The sequence below is a fragment of the Thermobia domestica genome, chromosome 5 (genome assembly GCF_964235325.1).
Source record: "Thermobia domestica chromosome 5, izTheDome1.hap1.1, whole genome shotgun sequence".
Taxonomy (NCBI): Eukaryota; Metazoa; Arthropoda; class Insecta; order Zygentoma; family Lepismatidae; genus Thermobia; species Thermobia domestica.
Genome location: NC_137458.1, coordinates 5,333,147 through 5,348,892, shown reverse-complemented (window position 1 = coordinate 5,348,892; position 15,746 = coordinate 5,333,147). Strand labels below are relative to the sequence as shown.

General features: G+C 39.3%; 1 protein-coding gene across 2 annotated transcripts in view; it reads left to right on the top strand.

Moving 5' to 3' along the window:
• The window catches only part of Ip259 (NSA2 ribosome biogenesis factor-like IP259), a 33,254-nt gene extending 17,508 nt beyond the window's left edge, over window positions 1–15,746 (top strand). For both annotated transcript variants that reach the window (XM_081758144.1, XM_081758143.1), the window contains exon 2: window positions 14,902–15,746. In XM_081758144.1, coding sequence (XP_081614270.1) covers window positions 14,924–15,703 — 780 coding nt within the window. In that variant the 5' untranslated portion in view covers window positions 14,902–14,923 and the 3' untranslated portion in view covers window positions 15,704–15,746. The remainder of the gene's footprint in view (window positions 1–14,901) is intronic.

The window sequence follows — 15,746 nt, the reverse complement described above, 5'->3', positions numbered from 1 at the left end:
CGACGTGCTCTACAAACATCGAGCCATATTTGATGAGAAGCCCGGTACCATTAGGAACTACTGTCATTCCATTGAAGTGACCGATGACCGACCCATGAAGACAAGGATGTATCCTTACCCTCTGCGACATACAACTGCTGTTAATAATACTTTTAGTCGATGGATGACGTGGGGATTCATAGAGAAGAATACCACTTCGTTTAAGAGTCCGCTTGTTGAGTGCAAAAGAAGAATGGATCATTGCACAATTTTAATAAAAGCAATTAGCCAGTAACAATTCAGTTTCCTATACGATAGTATAACGTAGAAAATGAAGAAATCGTTTATGAGCTTGAAGCCGTGGTGTGCTTCGCTAGTGTGTGTGCCTCTCAACCATCAGGGTTGATGAGTAAAGAAAGTGTCAATAAAATATGTTGTAAAAGTGAGTCACAGTAGTCTCTCACGAATGAATATCAAGAACGCATTTTCGTCGGTTATGAGTAACGTTCAGTACGCAGTATTCGAGATAGCACAGCCAGAAAATAAATAATGATCCTGAGACTAGAGAAGTGTTAATGAAGAGAAACGTGTTTCACCTGAAGAAATACGTGCAGCGTGAAGCCACGCCTCCTCAGGATCCAGCTGACCTGATGACGTAGGAGAAGCAGGAAGTAAACACAGCGCGTCATACAGGATGGAGAGCAGAAGAAGTATACACTCCCAGACACACCTCTTTACGTCTGGCATTCAAGAGAGTTGTTGCGCGGAGTGTAATACTACAAAGGAATAATGATCTAATGTAAAGAGATGAATTTCGTATATAATGATAAGTTATGAAGTGATTATGACATGTTAGGGATTATTTTTATTTGTTATTAGTGATTAGTTTACTATTTTATTATTGTCAGAATATATTGATGTATTTAGGGAAATTTTGTGTAAAGTATAGTATATACGGAATATGTATGTGATTTACGTAAAGTATATTGGCACCTCTTCTGAGAAAATGCAACGATTAAGCGATTAACGGTTGCATTTCCTTAGGAGGGGAATAATGTGAACGTCACATGAACTGTGTCTTAATTTGATTGACATAATTAATTTTTGCGTGAAATTATGAATATTATTACAATTTAATTAGGGATTTGCATATAAAGTTTACTAATATTTACATGCGTGTCAGCGGTAGCATGTAACTTTTATTTGTATTTTTATGTATATATATGGTTTATTTTGTTATGTAACTGAATATTAACAAACAACAGGACGGGACTTCAGAGTGAAGCAATGATATTTTGATATTAATTAATATTAACTTCGAAGAAGAGAGAAAATTCTATATTTTAGATACGCTAGTTTGCTTGCAGAGAGGCAGAGAAAGCCTCACAGAAAAAAAAAACTTAAAGAAAGCATGTGTTCCTAACGGAGCGTTGGACTCCCACGTCGTGGAAGATTTAGGAATCAATGTAACCATCTTCATAAGGATAGAATACCTATGAGCTTCAGGTTTTGCATAGATGGATAGCTAGTCTCATCTCTTAGTGTTGTTATAGGTAGGAGCATACACTATCACTACCGAGACACAGTGTCCACAAATACAATGCTTTAAAAGTCATAAAATTTTTAGCGTATCGATGAGAGAATGCAGGATACAAAGAGGTGTTATTTTTTTAAGACACACCCATTTTAAGCATGTTAGACTCTTGAAGCGTCCCTTGGTCAACGGAACACTCTCAGAGAAAGGGAAGTTGACAATTTCAAAATTATGGACGAGTCCACTTGAGTTAGAGTGGTAGTTGTCTAGAACGCTGTTTGTAATTGTTCCGTGACATCCGCTAGATGTCTCTGTCAAAAGATAGTTGTCGTCTGCTCCGCTGATATATGATTTGTTATAATAGTATGTGTAATGTTATGTAAATAAACTTTCTGGGTGTTCCCGTAGTTTTAGATATATTTAGCTCGATATATATTTAGTTTACTATAAATGGCTTGTACTAATGGCAGTTTTAGGCCTAGTTGATGGTTATGGAAGGTATTCAGAGAGACTAAACACAAACCTCAGTTTTTTTTTTTAACCTAGACGAGATGCAATACTGTTGCAAGAGAGAAGCGAACTCCCAAACAGTTCTATAATGCTTATTATGATGTGTCAGGCTACGACAGCTTTGTTTAGAGTCATTTTAATTTGTTTGCATTTTGTGTAGCTTATTTAAATTGTTTAATTAACATAAGTAATCAACTAATAAGCACAATCCTTCAATGCATCAGTTTCAGTAATTTACAATATTCAATGTCACTTGTACAAACAGTTCCTGGTGTCGCCACTAGGTGGTACCACCTGTCAAGTCGTGTAAGTAAACATGTCAAGTGACCAAGTTTGAATAATTTTGGTGTTTATTTTAATATTTCTAGTAAATACAGCACAGTGTGAGTGAGTGTAATATACTAAACTGAAGCTTGATTACTAAGCTATCAAACACTCATAGTGACTATCAACGATGTTATTGGAGTGAACTACAAAGTGCAAAAGAATATGAAAAAGTGTTGTATATCGAATTATCTAGGTCACTGGAAGCTTACAGGTGAGGGATGTACCTTTCACCCCTATTCCAGGGAAGCGGGCTATAGTGGATTGGCCCAACCCAAAAGTTGGAAGAAACAATGAACCTTGAAGGAATATAACATTACAGGGGACAACCAGAAAGGACAGTTCCTCTTGAATCGCGATATAGTGAACATCGAACACTGAAATTCGGAGTCGTGTTTAACCGTCAGTTACTTGAAACTTTGTAACATTCAGCTATGTGTTCGCAATAACAGTGCGTTAGTAACAAACATATACTTAGTGCGTGTGTGCTTTCAAATGAGCACTAATAGATAATTTACCTCCGGTAAATCTTCGTTTACGCCGAACTAATATTCTCTTAGTGGAATGAGTGCGTAGGAGGTAGCGCTAACATTTACAACAGTGCGGTTTACGAAACATCTATGAGGTGATATAAGACAAAGTGCAACATGTATTAAAAGTTACTAGTGGGAAGAGACAATGCTTTACCATATATTTTGTGAAGTGCTTCGCACAAGGTGTAACTTTTGCCGTTTTTACGTCACACGCCGTATCACCTGTTAACGTTACTTACAGTGAAAATTAAAGTTAGTAACAGCATTAATGAAGACAAACTCAATGCCTGATTTTGTAGGCAACGTCCGATGCTATCTTATAGCATAGCTTGTTTAAATACCGTTTAATACAAGAACTGAGCCTTTTTGCTTGTATTAAGTAGGCGGGTTTAGTGCCATATCACGCCAGTGTGTCATATGATAACAGTCTAGTGAGAACTTTCTTCACAGATAAACTTATTCGCTAGTTTTATCGCACAAAGAACTACCCCGTTGAACCGCCACTGGTGTAGCAGAAATCCAATGTCAGAGGAAAGATGACGGCAGAAAGAGCCTAGCAGCACGACAGGAGAGAAAGGAGCATGGTCCCCAAGATCGGAAGAAATCCTACCAAGAAGTGATACCGTATTGAAAGCAGAGACACTGCAAGTAAGAAGAGCGCGGCGCAGTAACCATAAACGTGCACGAACCATTAAAATTGAGAGCTCAAAAGTGTGATAAAGAAATTTTAAAAGGAAATAAATTTTTTTTTCCTTTTTTTCTCAGGTCTCATAGCGAGACCGCGCGCGCGAGTGCTCTTGTGTATAAAATATTTTGTGCATCTGGAATTATTGAAGTGGTGCATTAAACAGGATTACCATTGGAATTTTGACTTCTATTCTTGTTTGCAGTATGGCCGCAAGGTAATGTGTTACCCTTTTGTCTATCTTGTTTCCTTTTCAGGCCAGAAGCTGGGTCTATCAACGAGTCGTAAATACGATGAGCGTATTTTGGGTATCTTTCGCATACAGGATGGGTGTTAAAACCATAGATTACCTGTAATCTAGAGTTTCATGCTTAACAGGAATCTTGTTTATCTTTTCAAAATTTTAATGTTATTCAAATTAAGACTCTACCGACTGAACTAATTTTAGTAAATTAACTTTGTGGCTAGAGGTTGCATCAATTTAAAGTAATTATCAGTTTACATATAAAGATTCCTCCCACATTTGCATTTTCGCATATTAATTATTTTGGTAATTTATTCATACCATGCAATCTCACTTCCTCCCGCTCACAAAGAACTTGGCTGCCGTGCGCGTGGGGCTCGGCACACACACCATCCTGGATGTATGTTTGATAGAAATGTCCCTTGCTAAGTTTTTGCTTTTAGTATTAAATGTTGTGGCAAGAGAATTAAATTAAAGTCTTGTTTTTGTTTTTCATTTTTCTGTTCAGTAGAATATGTTGCCACAAGAAATGAAAGATACCCAACGTTTTTACGATAATTTAGTACAAGCCAGACGCGGGTGTCAGTAGATGTGTTTTTTCTTTCAGGTTGTCGCGCTGCCATCCAGAAAGTTTACCATTTATGTGTGTATTATTTTTGTGTCATATGCATTTATTCTTTTGAAGTGTATTGAAAATTGCTAAACCTTTTGGAGGGGAATAATATTTAGTGAATTCAGATCAGGCATATTAGAGCACATAGTTGTTTACGAGAACTCATAATCACTTTGATGGTAATAACGCGTAGGCAAGCTAAGGCGATGGAAGGCTTTGTAGGCGACAATATCATTGACGAACAATTTGCGCAAGTAATGGAGTTTCCAGCGGAGTCTCAGGACACCGTGAGCGATTCTGTAGGAAATGTAAACACCTCTCTCCAGGAAGTAGTTCCGCCTGGAGAAGGTACCGTTAGTAGTGAAAGGGCTAATGAATCGGAGCAGGTTAGGGAACCGGTTCCTAGCACCTCAGCGCAAGTCACATCTGTAACTGACCCGTGTCTCGCGTCACTTTTTCACATGATTAAAGAGATGGCTGAGCGTCAAGAAAAAACATTAACAGAGATTTCGCATAAATTAGAACAACAAGAAAAGAAGCAAGGGAACCAAGAGAAGAAACAGGAAAGACAGTTAGAGGAGTTAGCAAGTAGGCAGGAGAACGCTAGCAGAGCGATGCTAGATAGGTTAGAAGCTGTCGAAAAGCAGATCACTGCCAGTTTCCGGCACGAGATGCTTCAGAATGTGACAGAGCTAGAGGCAAGGATTGATTCCTCAGCGAAAGCTCTGGAATCCAAGATCGCAGCATCCTGCCAAGAATTAAAGTCATCAGTTGAGGCAACCGAAAATAGGATCAGTGAATTGGAGGTACACACTGAGAATAAGATAGGCGAGATTTCTGAGGTCCTTGGTTCAGACCTCGCCCAGGTCTCTCGGGATGTCAACCATTTACGTGGTGACATGGAGAGAGTGGGGGAAAATGTAGCCGCCGTTTCTAGCGAAATCGACCGAGTGAAAGCAACAATGGATAGTTCAGTGGGTCATTTGCAATCCAAGTTACGTAGAGCAGAACTGAGATGGGAGGAACAGCTGGAACTGTTAAAGGAGTCGGTGAGAGAAAACGGTTCCAGCTGTCAAAACACAGCCTCTGTCTCGCATGAGAGAGTCGACACGCCGGTCGCTGGACCGAGCCATGCGGGACAGTTCCCTGAGCTTCCCAGGCGTGAGAACTCAGACGAGCAGGCTGCCCCCCTCCCTCAAAACATCAACAACGTCAGTAGTAGCAATGGTAGTGTGGCTACTTGCCAGGTAGCTTCGGCCTTAGGGCTACTACACCGAGATCTGTCTCTTCCTGTTTTTACAGGAGGCGAATCGGAGGTTCAAGCCCACAATTTTCTGGTAGAGCTAGAGAATTACTTTGATTTAACGGGTGTACCAGAGGAGAGACGGTTAGCATTTTCCTCCCACTGCTTCCGTGGCATCTCACGTCAGTGGGTGCAGGTGACTTTAAAGAAATGCAACACATATCAGGATCTTGTTAGGCATTTCAAGGACGCTTATCTCAGCGAAGAAAAACTTGCTAATCTCCGCGCCTCCATTTTGACGTCACGTTTTGAGACACGGGGTAACAAGAAACCGACAGAATACTTGTTGGAGTTACTACACACCAACAGTATTCTCGACCGCCTTTACCTCCACAAGTACTTTTGAGAGTTTTGCCAAGACAATTGCCATTCTCTATCTATAGATGTATCGTTTCATCGAAACCTCGATCTATAGATGAGCTGTTTAGTATTGTTGGTGAGCTGCAGTCCACGTACCAGCCACCAAGTAACAATAATAGGAGGGGAATAAATACACTCACCGTAGAGGAAGAAGAAGAAGATACAGGACGATCTCCCCCCCCACGAAACAGTAGGCCGAGTAACCCCACTAGAGACAGAAGGTTCCACAGGGACAATGGGCCTTACCACAATAGGGGTACAAGAAGACGCAATGGAAATAGAAGTAACAATAATAATGGCAATTGGCGTTCGAGAAATTCCAGTGGTCAGGATCGTGACACTGGAGATTCTCGAACGAGAAATCAGAACAATCGAGGGCAAAGACGTGGAAGGAATAGGGGTCGTGGCAACACGCAACCACGCAATAACAATCGCAACAGTGACTATGCGGCGGAGGTTAATGAGCTCCGAGTTCATAACGAAAGGACTGAACAGTCCTCGAGACAAGTCTCGTCTCGAGGGAACTCGCGTGCGAATAGCCCAGGAACTAGTCAACGCCACTGAGAACTGTCCGCATGTTCTCAGAGCGGTGACTTGAATACTTGCGTACTGGATATTCAGGTTCAACCGGCGAAATCTGTCTGAGAATATGCGTAATTGTGTTATTGAGTATAACAATATTTTAGAAGAAGAAAAAGAAGAAAGTAGTGAGACATTTGTAAAGACTAGAGACACTTGAGAATGGGGATTGTGAAACTTGTAGACGTATAATTAGCACCACACATTTCGATCGTGAAGGAAATGACGACATTCGTCACCCTGAAATTATGTTATTACAGAGAAATGGGGACAAAATAAAAATAAACAGAAAGTTGTTTGACGAGACGAATGCGATCTTTAGAGACTTGTTGGAAAGTTCAACCGAAAAGCTACCCAGTAATAATTTAGTAACACTTCCCGAGGTAGAAGTAGGTCTATTTAATAGTAAAATTCTGGCTTTATTGGATAGTGGAGCTAGCATATCCGCGATCTCACTGCAATGTTGGGAAGAAATACGTAAGCGAGACCCCCCACCAGCGTTCATCAAGTCTGCGAACATTCGAGTCAGTTCAGCGTTCGGTCGCGCCGTGGCGTCGATCATCGGCCAAGTATTGCTAGAACTTATTATTGCAGATAAGGAGTACTATACTTCGGCAATAATAGTGAAAGGGCTGAACCGTGAACTCATTTTGGGTTCACAGTTCTTTGTAGAAAGTAGGGCGATTTTAGACTATGAGAAAAACGTCCTTTTGCTTAATCACCCCCACCATATAGAAGTTTCTTTTCGAGACATTGAAGTAGAGAAAGAAGACCTTTTCATAAGAAAATTATCCTGGGAGTTCGAAGAGGATGTGGTTGATTGTGAGAATCCCACAGTTAGTAGTATGTGCGTGTCGAGGAGAGGACCGCTGACTACGGAGCAGTTCGAGCGAGCGCCAGCAGGTGGAGGCCACCAGCGAGAGTTGGCTACCCAGCGCAGCCAGTTGGACGATGGGAAGTTCCCAACTGCAGCCGAACTGGCAAATGTTGTTTACTCGCCTCAGGAATGGGCGAAGGTTCGAACCCAGGCTACACCCGACGATATCAGAGATCATGTCGAAAAGTATACGGATTTGAGTGGGGATGAAAAGCAAAAGTTGTACGACGTGCTCTACAAACATCGAGCCATATTTGATGAGAAGCCCGGTACCATTAGGAACTACTGTCATTCCATTGAAGTGACCGATGACCGACCCATGAAGACAAGGATGTATCCTTACCCTCTGCGACATACAACTGCTGTTAATAATACTTTTAGTCGATGGATGACGTGGGGATTCATAGAGAAGAATACCACTTCGTTTAAGAGTCCGCTTGTTGAGTGCAAAAGAAGAATGGATCATTGCACAATTTTAATAAAAGCAATTAGCCAGTAACAATTCAGTTTCCTATACGATAGTATAACGTAGAAAATGAAGAAATCGTTTATGAGCTTGAAGCCGTGGTGTGCTTCGCTAGTGTGTGTGCCTCTCAACCATCAGGGTTGATGAGTAAAGAAAGTGTCAATAAAATATGTTGTAAAAGTGAGTCACAGTAGTCTCTCACGAATGAATATCAAGAACGCATTTTCGTCGGTTATGAGTAACGTTCAGTACGCAGTATTCGAGATAGCACAGCCAGAAAATAAATAATGATCCTGAGACTAGAGAAGTGTTAATGAAGAGAAACGTGTTTCACCTGAAGAAATACGTGCAGCGTGAAGCCACGCCTCCTCAGGATCCAGCTGACCTGATGACGTAGGAGAAGCAGGAAGTAAACACAGCGCGTCATACAGGATGGAGAGCAGAAGAAGTATACACTCCCAGACACACCTCTTTACGTCTGGCATTCAAGAGAGTTGTTGCGCGGAGTGTAATACTACAAAGGAATAATGATCTAATGTAAAGAGATGAATTTCGTATATAATGATAAGTTATGAAGTGATTATGACATGTTAGGGATTATTTTTATTTGTTATTAGTGATTAGTTTACTATTTTATTATTGTCAGAATATATTGATGTATTTAGGGAAATTTTGTGTAAAGTATAGTATATACGGAATATGTATGTGATTTACGTAAAGTATATTGGCACCTCTTCTGAGAAAATGCAACGATTAAGCGATTAACGGTTGCATTTCCTTAGGAGGGGAATAATGTGAACGTCACATGAACTGTGTCTTAATTTGATTGACATAATTAATTTTTGCGTGAAATTATGAATATTATTACAATTTAATTAGGGATTTGCATATAAAGTTTACTAATATTTACATGCGTGTCAGCGGTAGCATGTAACTTTTATTTGTATTTTTATGTATATATATGGTTTATTTTGTTATGTAACTGAATATTAACAAACAACAGGACGGGACTTCAGAGTGAAGCAATGATATTTTGATATTAATTAATATTAACTTCGAAGAAGAGAGAAAATTCTATATTTTAGATACGCTAGTTTGCTTGCAGAGAGGCAGAGAAAGCCTCACAGAAAAAAAAAACTTAAAGAAAGCATGTGTTCCTAACGGAGCGTTGGACTCCCACGTCGTGGAAGATTTAGGAATCAATGTAACCATCTTCATAAGGATAGAATACCTATGAGCTTCAGGTTTTGCATAGATGGATAGCTAGTCTCATCTCTTAGTGTTGTTATAGGTAGGAGCATACACTATCACTACCGAGACACAGTGTCCACAAATACAATGCTTTAAAAGTCATAAAATTTTTAGCGTATCGATGAGAGAATGCAGGATACAAAGAGGTGTTATTTTTTTAAGACACACCCATTTTAAGCATGTTAGACTCTTGAAGCGTCCCTTGGTCAACGGAACACTCTCAGAGAAAGGGAAGTTGACAATTTCAAAATTATGGACGAGTCCACTTGAGTTAGAGTGGTAGTTGTCTAGAACGCTGTTTGTAATTGTTCCGTGACATCCGCTAGATGTCTCTGTCAAAAGATAGTTGTCGTCTGCTCCGCTGATATATGATTTGTTATAATAGTATGTGTAATGTTATGTAAATAAACTTTCTGGGTGTTCCCGTAGTTTTAGATATATTTAGCTCGATATATATTTAGTTTACTATAAATGGCTTGTACTAATGGCAGTTTTAGGCCTAGTTGATGGTTATGGAAGGTATTCAGAGAGACTAAACACAAACCTCAGTTTTTTTTTTTAACCTAGACGAGATGCAATACTGTTGCAAGAGAGAAGCGAACTCCCAAACAGTTCTATAATGCTTATTATGATGTGTCAGGCTACGACAGCTTTGTTTAGAGTCATTTTAATTTGTTTGCATTTTGTGTAGCTTATTTAAATTGTTTAATTAACATAAGTAATCAACTAATAAGCACAATCCTTCAATGCATCAGTTTCAGTAATTTACAATATTCAATGTCACTTGTACAAACAGTTCCTGGTGTCGCCACTAGGTGGTACCACCTGTCAAGTCGTGTAAGTAAACATGTCAAGTGACCAAGTTTGAATAATTTTGGTGTTTATTTTAATATTTCTAGTAAATACAGCACAGTGTGAGTGAGTGTAATATACTAAACTGAAGCTTGATTACTAAGCTATCAAACACTCATAGTGACTATCAACGATGTTATTGGAGTGAACTACAAAGTGCAAAAGAATATGAAAAAGTGTTGTATATCGAATTATCTAGGTCACTGGAAGCTTACAGGTGAGGGATGTACCTTTCACCCCTATTCCAGGGAAGCGGGCTATAGTGGATTGGCCCAACCCAAAAGTTGGAAGAAACAATGAACCTTGAAGGAATATAACATTACAGGGGACAACCAGAAAGGACAGTTCCTCTTGAATCGCGATATAGTGAACATCGAACACTGAAATTCGGAGTCGTGTTTAACCGTCAGTTACTTGAAACTTTGTAACATTCAGCTATGTGTTCGCAATAACAGTGCGTTAGTAACAAACATATACTTAGTGCGTGTGTGCTTTCAAATGAGCACTAATAGATAATTTACCTCCGGTAAATCTTCGTTTACGCCGAACTAATATTCTCTTAGTGGAATGAGTGCGTAGGAGGTAGCGCTAACATTTACAACAGTGCGGTTTACGAAACATCTATGAGGTGATATAAGACAAAGTGCAACATGTATTAAAAGTTACTAGTGGGAAGAGACAATGCTTTACCATATATTTTGTGAAGTGCTTCGCACAAGGTGTAACTTTTGCCGTTTTTACGTCACACGCCGTATCACCTGTTAACGTTACTTACAGTGAAAATTAAAGTTAGTAACAGCATTAATGAAGACAAACTCAATGCCTGATTTTGTAGGCAACGTCCGATGCTATCTTATAGCATAGCTTGTTTAAATACCGTTTAATACAAGAACTGAGCCTTTTTGCTTGTATTAAGTAGGCGGGTTTAGTGCCATATCACGCCAGTGTGTCATATGATAACAGTCTAGTGAGAACTTTCTTCACAGATAAACTTATTCGCTAGTTTTATCGCACAAAGAACTACCCCGTTGAACCGCCACTGGTGTAGCAGAAATCCAATGTCAGAGGAAAGATGACGGCAGAAAGAGCCTAGCAGCACGACAGGAGAGAAAGGAGCATGGTCCCCAAGATCGGAAGAAATCCTACCAAGAAGTGATACCGTATTGAAAGCAGAGACACTGCAAGTAAGAAGAGCGCGGCGCAGTAACCATAAACGTGCACGAACCATTAAAATTGAGAGCTCAAAAGTGTGATAAAGAAATTTTAAAAGGAAATAAATTTTTTTTTCCTTTTTTTCTCAGGTCTCATAGCGAGACCGCGCGCGCGAGTGCTCTTGTGTATAAAATATTTTGTGCATCTGGAATTATTGAAGTGGTGCATTAAACAGGATTACCATTGGAATTTTGACTTCTATTCTTGTTTGCAGTATGGCCGCAAGGTAATGTGTTACCCTTTTGTCTATCTTGTTTCCTTTTCAGGCCAGAAGCTGGGTCTATCAACGAGTCGTAAATACGATGAGCGTATTTTGGGTATCTTTCGCATACAGGATGGGTGTTAAAACCATAGATTACCTGTAATCTAGAGTTTCATGCTTAACAGGAATCTTGTTTATCTTTTCAAAATTTTAATGTTATTCAAATTAAGACTCTACCGACTGAACTAATTTTAGTAAATTAACTTTGTGGCTAGAGGTTGCATCAATTTAAAGTAATTATCAGTTTACATATAAAGATTCCTCCCACATTTGCATTTTCGCATATTAATTATTTTGGTAATTTATTCATACCATGCAATCTCACTTCCTCCCGCTCACAGAGTCCACTGTCCCTTATCCAAATCCACGTACCCCTTCCAACAATCAGTGATAATAACGGAGTCAGGATGTAGATGCTTAGAAATAATTTCTAAAAGGTAATCATAGTGCGAGAGTTCGCGCTACACTCACTCAAAAATATTTCATTAGTTTCACGGCAAATACCACCGACTATCCAAGTGCACTCTAGCCAAATGAACATTTTATTGGATGTTATAGTGTTTTTGAAATGTGAATAATTAGAAAATCGTTCATAGTTCCTTTAGGTTCGAATTAATCGAGTTCCACTGTATGAACAAATCTAGCCTATTTAGTCTCTATTTTATAATAAGTTTACATGAAAGATAAAATTAATAAAAACACTTTGGTTCAAATAAAATTATTGCTGTATGATTTTTAACTTATGAATCCTGATCCCGTTTCTACTGTGATTGGTATTCATTTAGAAGTTTTTTCTGATATTTCTTCACTTAATTAGGGAGTAATGTTATATGTCCTGCCAGTAACAGTTGTAAGTTCTAAGGCAAGTAGTTTCTTTAGAACATTGTTTATGGGGTGGTCTTTCTCATTTTTCGTAAAAGCAATTCTTGGCCCTGCGAGACCATCATTTAAGTACATCTGATAGAATCTCTTCCGTGAAGTATAATTTGAACGGGTTTTGTAGTGGAATGAATTTAATATTCTATACTTTGTGAAATAATGAAGTTCCTCTCTAACACACGGGCAAAACAGTGAAAACTCGTTGTGGCAGTAATTGCCACACAATTTGCAAATCGGTCAAGAAAATTACTGTTGTGTTATTGAGTGATTTCTTCGTCTTGTGGAAGGTGATAGTGGTTTCTTTTAAATGGTCTTGACAAAATTCAAACATTTCTGCTGGCGTTAAGAGTTTGTTACAATAAGGTCGCTGAAGACTGGTTTGGTTACTTCTTATTTTGTGGTAGCGCCCACACCATCACAACTGTGTTTCCTTTGACACGAACCCAAAAAATTCCACTCAGCTTCGAAATCAAGATTTTTTTTGGGGGGGGACAGTTTTTTTTTTTATACTGACTAGCAGTTCCATGAAAAAAAATAAATGAAGGTTTAATATGTAGATGATTTTCTTCGATGTGGTTTACGAGATGCTGCCGAAAATAATGAACTGTAACTGTATTGTGCTTCAAAGTATTACTAATAACCCATAATAACTAATAACCCGGAAAGGCAGACCGGATAACAAAAAAGACGGATAGCCCGGAGTTCACTGTAGTACATTTGAAAAGAAAGGGAAGGAAAATAAAAGCATACCCGATCAATTTACGAATACAGTACTGTGCGTGCTGTAGAGTTACAATCAAGAACAGCAGCAAGCGTACTGTATTGAGGCCCGTTACACACTGACGAAACAATGAACAAGGAGCAGAACGCTGCTCTTTTCGTGTCACAACTTGTATTTTCCACACGGCATGCAGAAGGATCGTAGCAGATGCCCACTTCCAATGCCTTGGTAATGTTGTCAATGCTACGCCTTGCCTTCCTCATTTAATTATGATAAAAGGAAACTAGGCCGGATGGTCGCAAGCCGGATACTGGGGAGTCTGTTGCAACATACAAATGGCTGAATGGTAGCTCCCGATTGACCTAGTGATGACCCTGTGCCTCATCTTCTACAAAGTAAAAGTATAATTTTGGTATTTAGTTTGGGTATGGTTTGTTTTATAAAATTGTATCGTTGTAGATCGATCTAACCAATGTATGACATTGTTAATAGGCAAATATTAGCAGCTGACAACTCTACCGACTGCGCCACAGTTGAGATATGAACGAAATCACTTATGCGGCTAAAATTCGTTTAGCATACACTCAGTAGACGTTTAGAAATAAACAAAACATCATTATTCTATTCAGATTGTCACCACACTAAAATACTACAACATACTTGAAACATTGGACATAAACATATCTATTTTCAACAATAAACTCATTTCAAACTTAACAACAACAGTTGACAGTTAAATTATGAACCCATTCTAACTATGGTTCCATCTCGCTGTCCTCAGATAACAATGCGGATTTTTTTAGGTATGTGATTTTTAACGTCCTGTAACTTGTCTTTGATATTTGCACATCAGAATACAATAGAGGGTTTATGTCAAAATTTCGAATTTTTAAACTTCGTCCCAACAAAGATACAGGATTTTTTTTATTTTATTTTATTTTTTTTTTTTTTTGAACGTTGCAACTTTTTTGTATAGTGTATTTAGGTAGCTACATCCTTCCAAACAATTTAGTCTGGGATTACATTCCTTCTTAAAGTGAAATCTCTCCGCACATTGTATCGTTGCAAAAATGTCAATGCTGACCCTGTGCTCTAGGGTCAGTGCTTCAACACAAAACTTCTAGATCAACAGGTACTCCGTGACAGTGGTGTGCAATAAGGAGCGGAAAATCTGTAGCAACTGCTTGCTTATGCCGTTAACCCCATGGACCTGGCACAGCTGACGATGGATTTCGATTAGTGCTATCCCCTGTGCATTCAAAAACTTTATCACTGCTCGCACTTCACACGCGGCGGGAGCTGGAATAGGAACGTCCACCTTCAATCACTGCCACGACGCTACTGAGAGGATTAGGGAAGTTCCGCTGGCGCTTGTGCCATGTTAGGACCTTATTCTCTTACGTACACGCAGTCGCTTCGCGCAACATACGGTTTCCTAGCTATGGGACGCGTGGGAAACTTACTTTCTGGATGAGACTCGCATAATGTCCGAATAAGGGCTGCAAAGGCTAAATAGTATATAACTATATTTGTCCAAATTCTGTCTTCGGGTAACGCTGTTGACTTTTAGAAAGAGATCGTTATTGTTTATTTGAACATGACTGTATACAGCGATCATTTGATTTTTTGTAATATAATATTTTTTGATCTGTAGGTTATAATAATAATGTATTCACAATTTATATGTTGTGTTTATTAAAATTTATTTTTGTTTCAGGTGAACCAATCATTGCCAAAAAATGCCGCAGAACGAACATATCGAACTCTTCCGGAAGCGGTCTGGTTACCGGCTGGACTACCATGAGAAGAAGAGGAAGAAGGAAGCTCGTGAACCTCACAAACGAGCTCAGACGGCGAAGAAGTTGCGAGGCATTAAGGCTAAGTTGTACAACAAAGAACGTAGAAATGAGAAGATTCAGATGAAGAAGAAAATCAAAGCGCACGAAGAGAAACGCGTGAAACAACAGAAAGAACAGAAGACAGACGGAGCGCTGCCGGTCTACTTGTTGGACCGTGATGTGCAGAACAGGTCGAAAGTTTTGTCGAATATGATTAAACAGAAGCGTAAGGAGAAGGCAGGAAAGTGGGATGTTCCAATACCGAAGGTGAAAGCTCAGGCAGACGCCGAAGTGTTTAAGGTTATAAGGACTGGCAAAACTAAACGAAAAGCTTGGAAGAGAATGGTGACCAAGGTTTGTTACGTAGGTGAAGCATTTACTCGAAAGCCTCCAAAATTTGAGCGTTTCATTCGACCAATGGCTCTTCGGTTCAAACAAGCACATGTGACGCATCCAGAACTGAAAGCTACCTTTTGTTTACCAATTATAGGTGTAAAGAAGAACCCGAGTTCCCCTATGTACACGTCTTTAGGTATCATTACAAAAGGTACAGTTATTGAAGTTAATATAAGTGAATTGGGTTTGGTGACACAAGGGGGAAAAGTTGTGTGGGGGAAGTACGCTCAAGTGACCAATAATCCAGAGAACGATGGTTGTATTAATGCTGTGCTACTTGTGTAAAAATGATACGAGGAATTTGATTAAACATGGATGGCTGAAATAA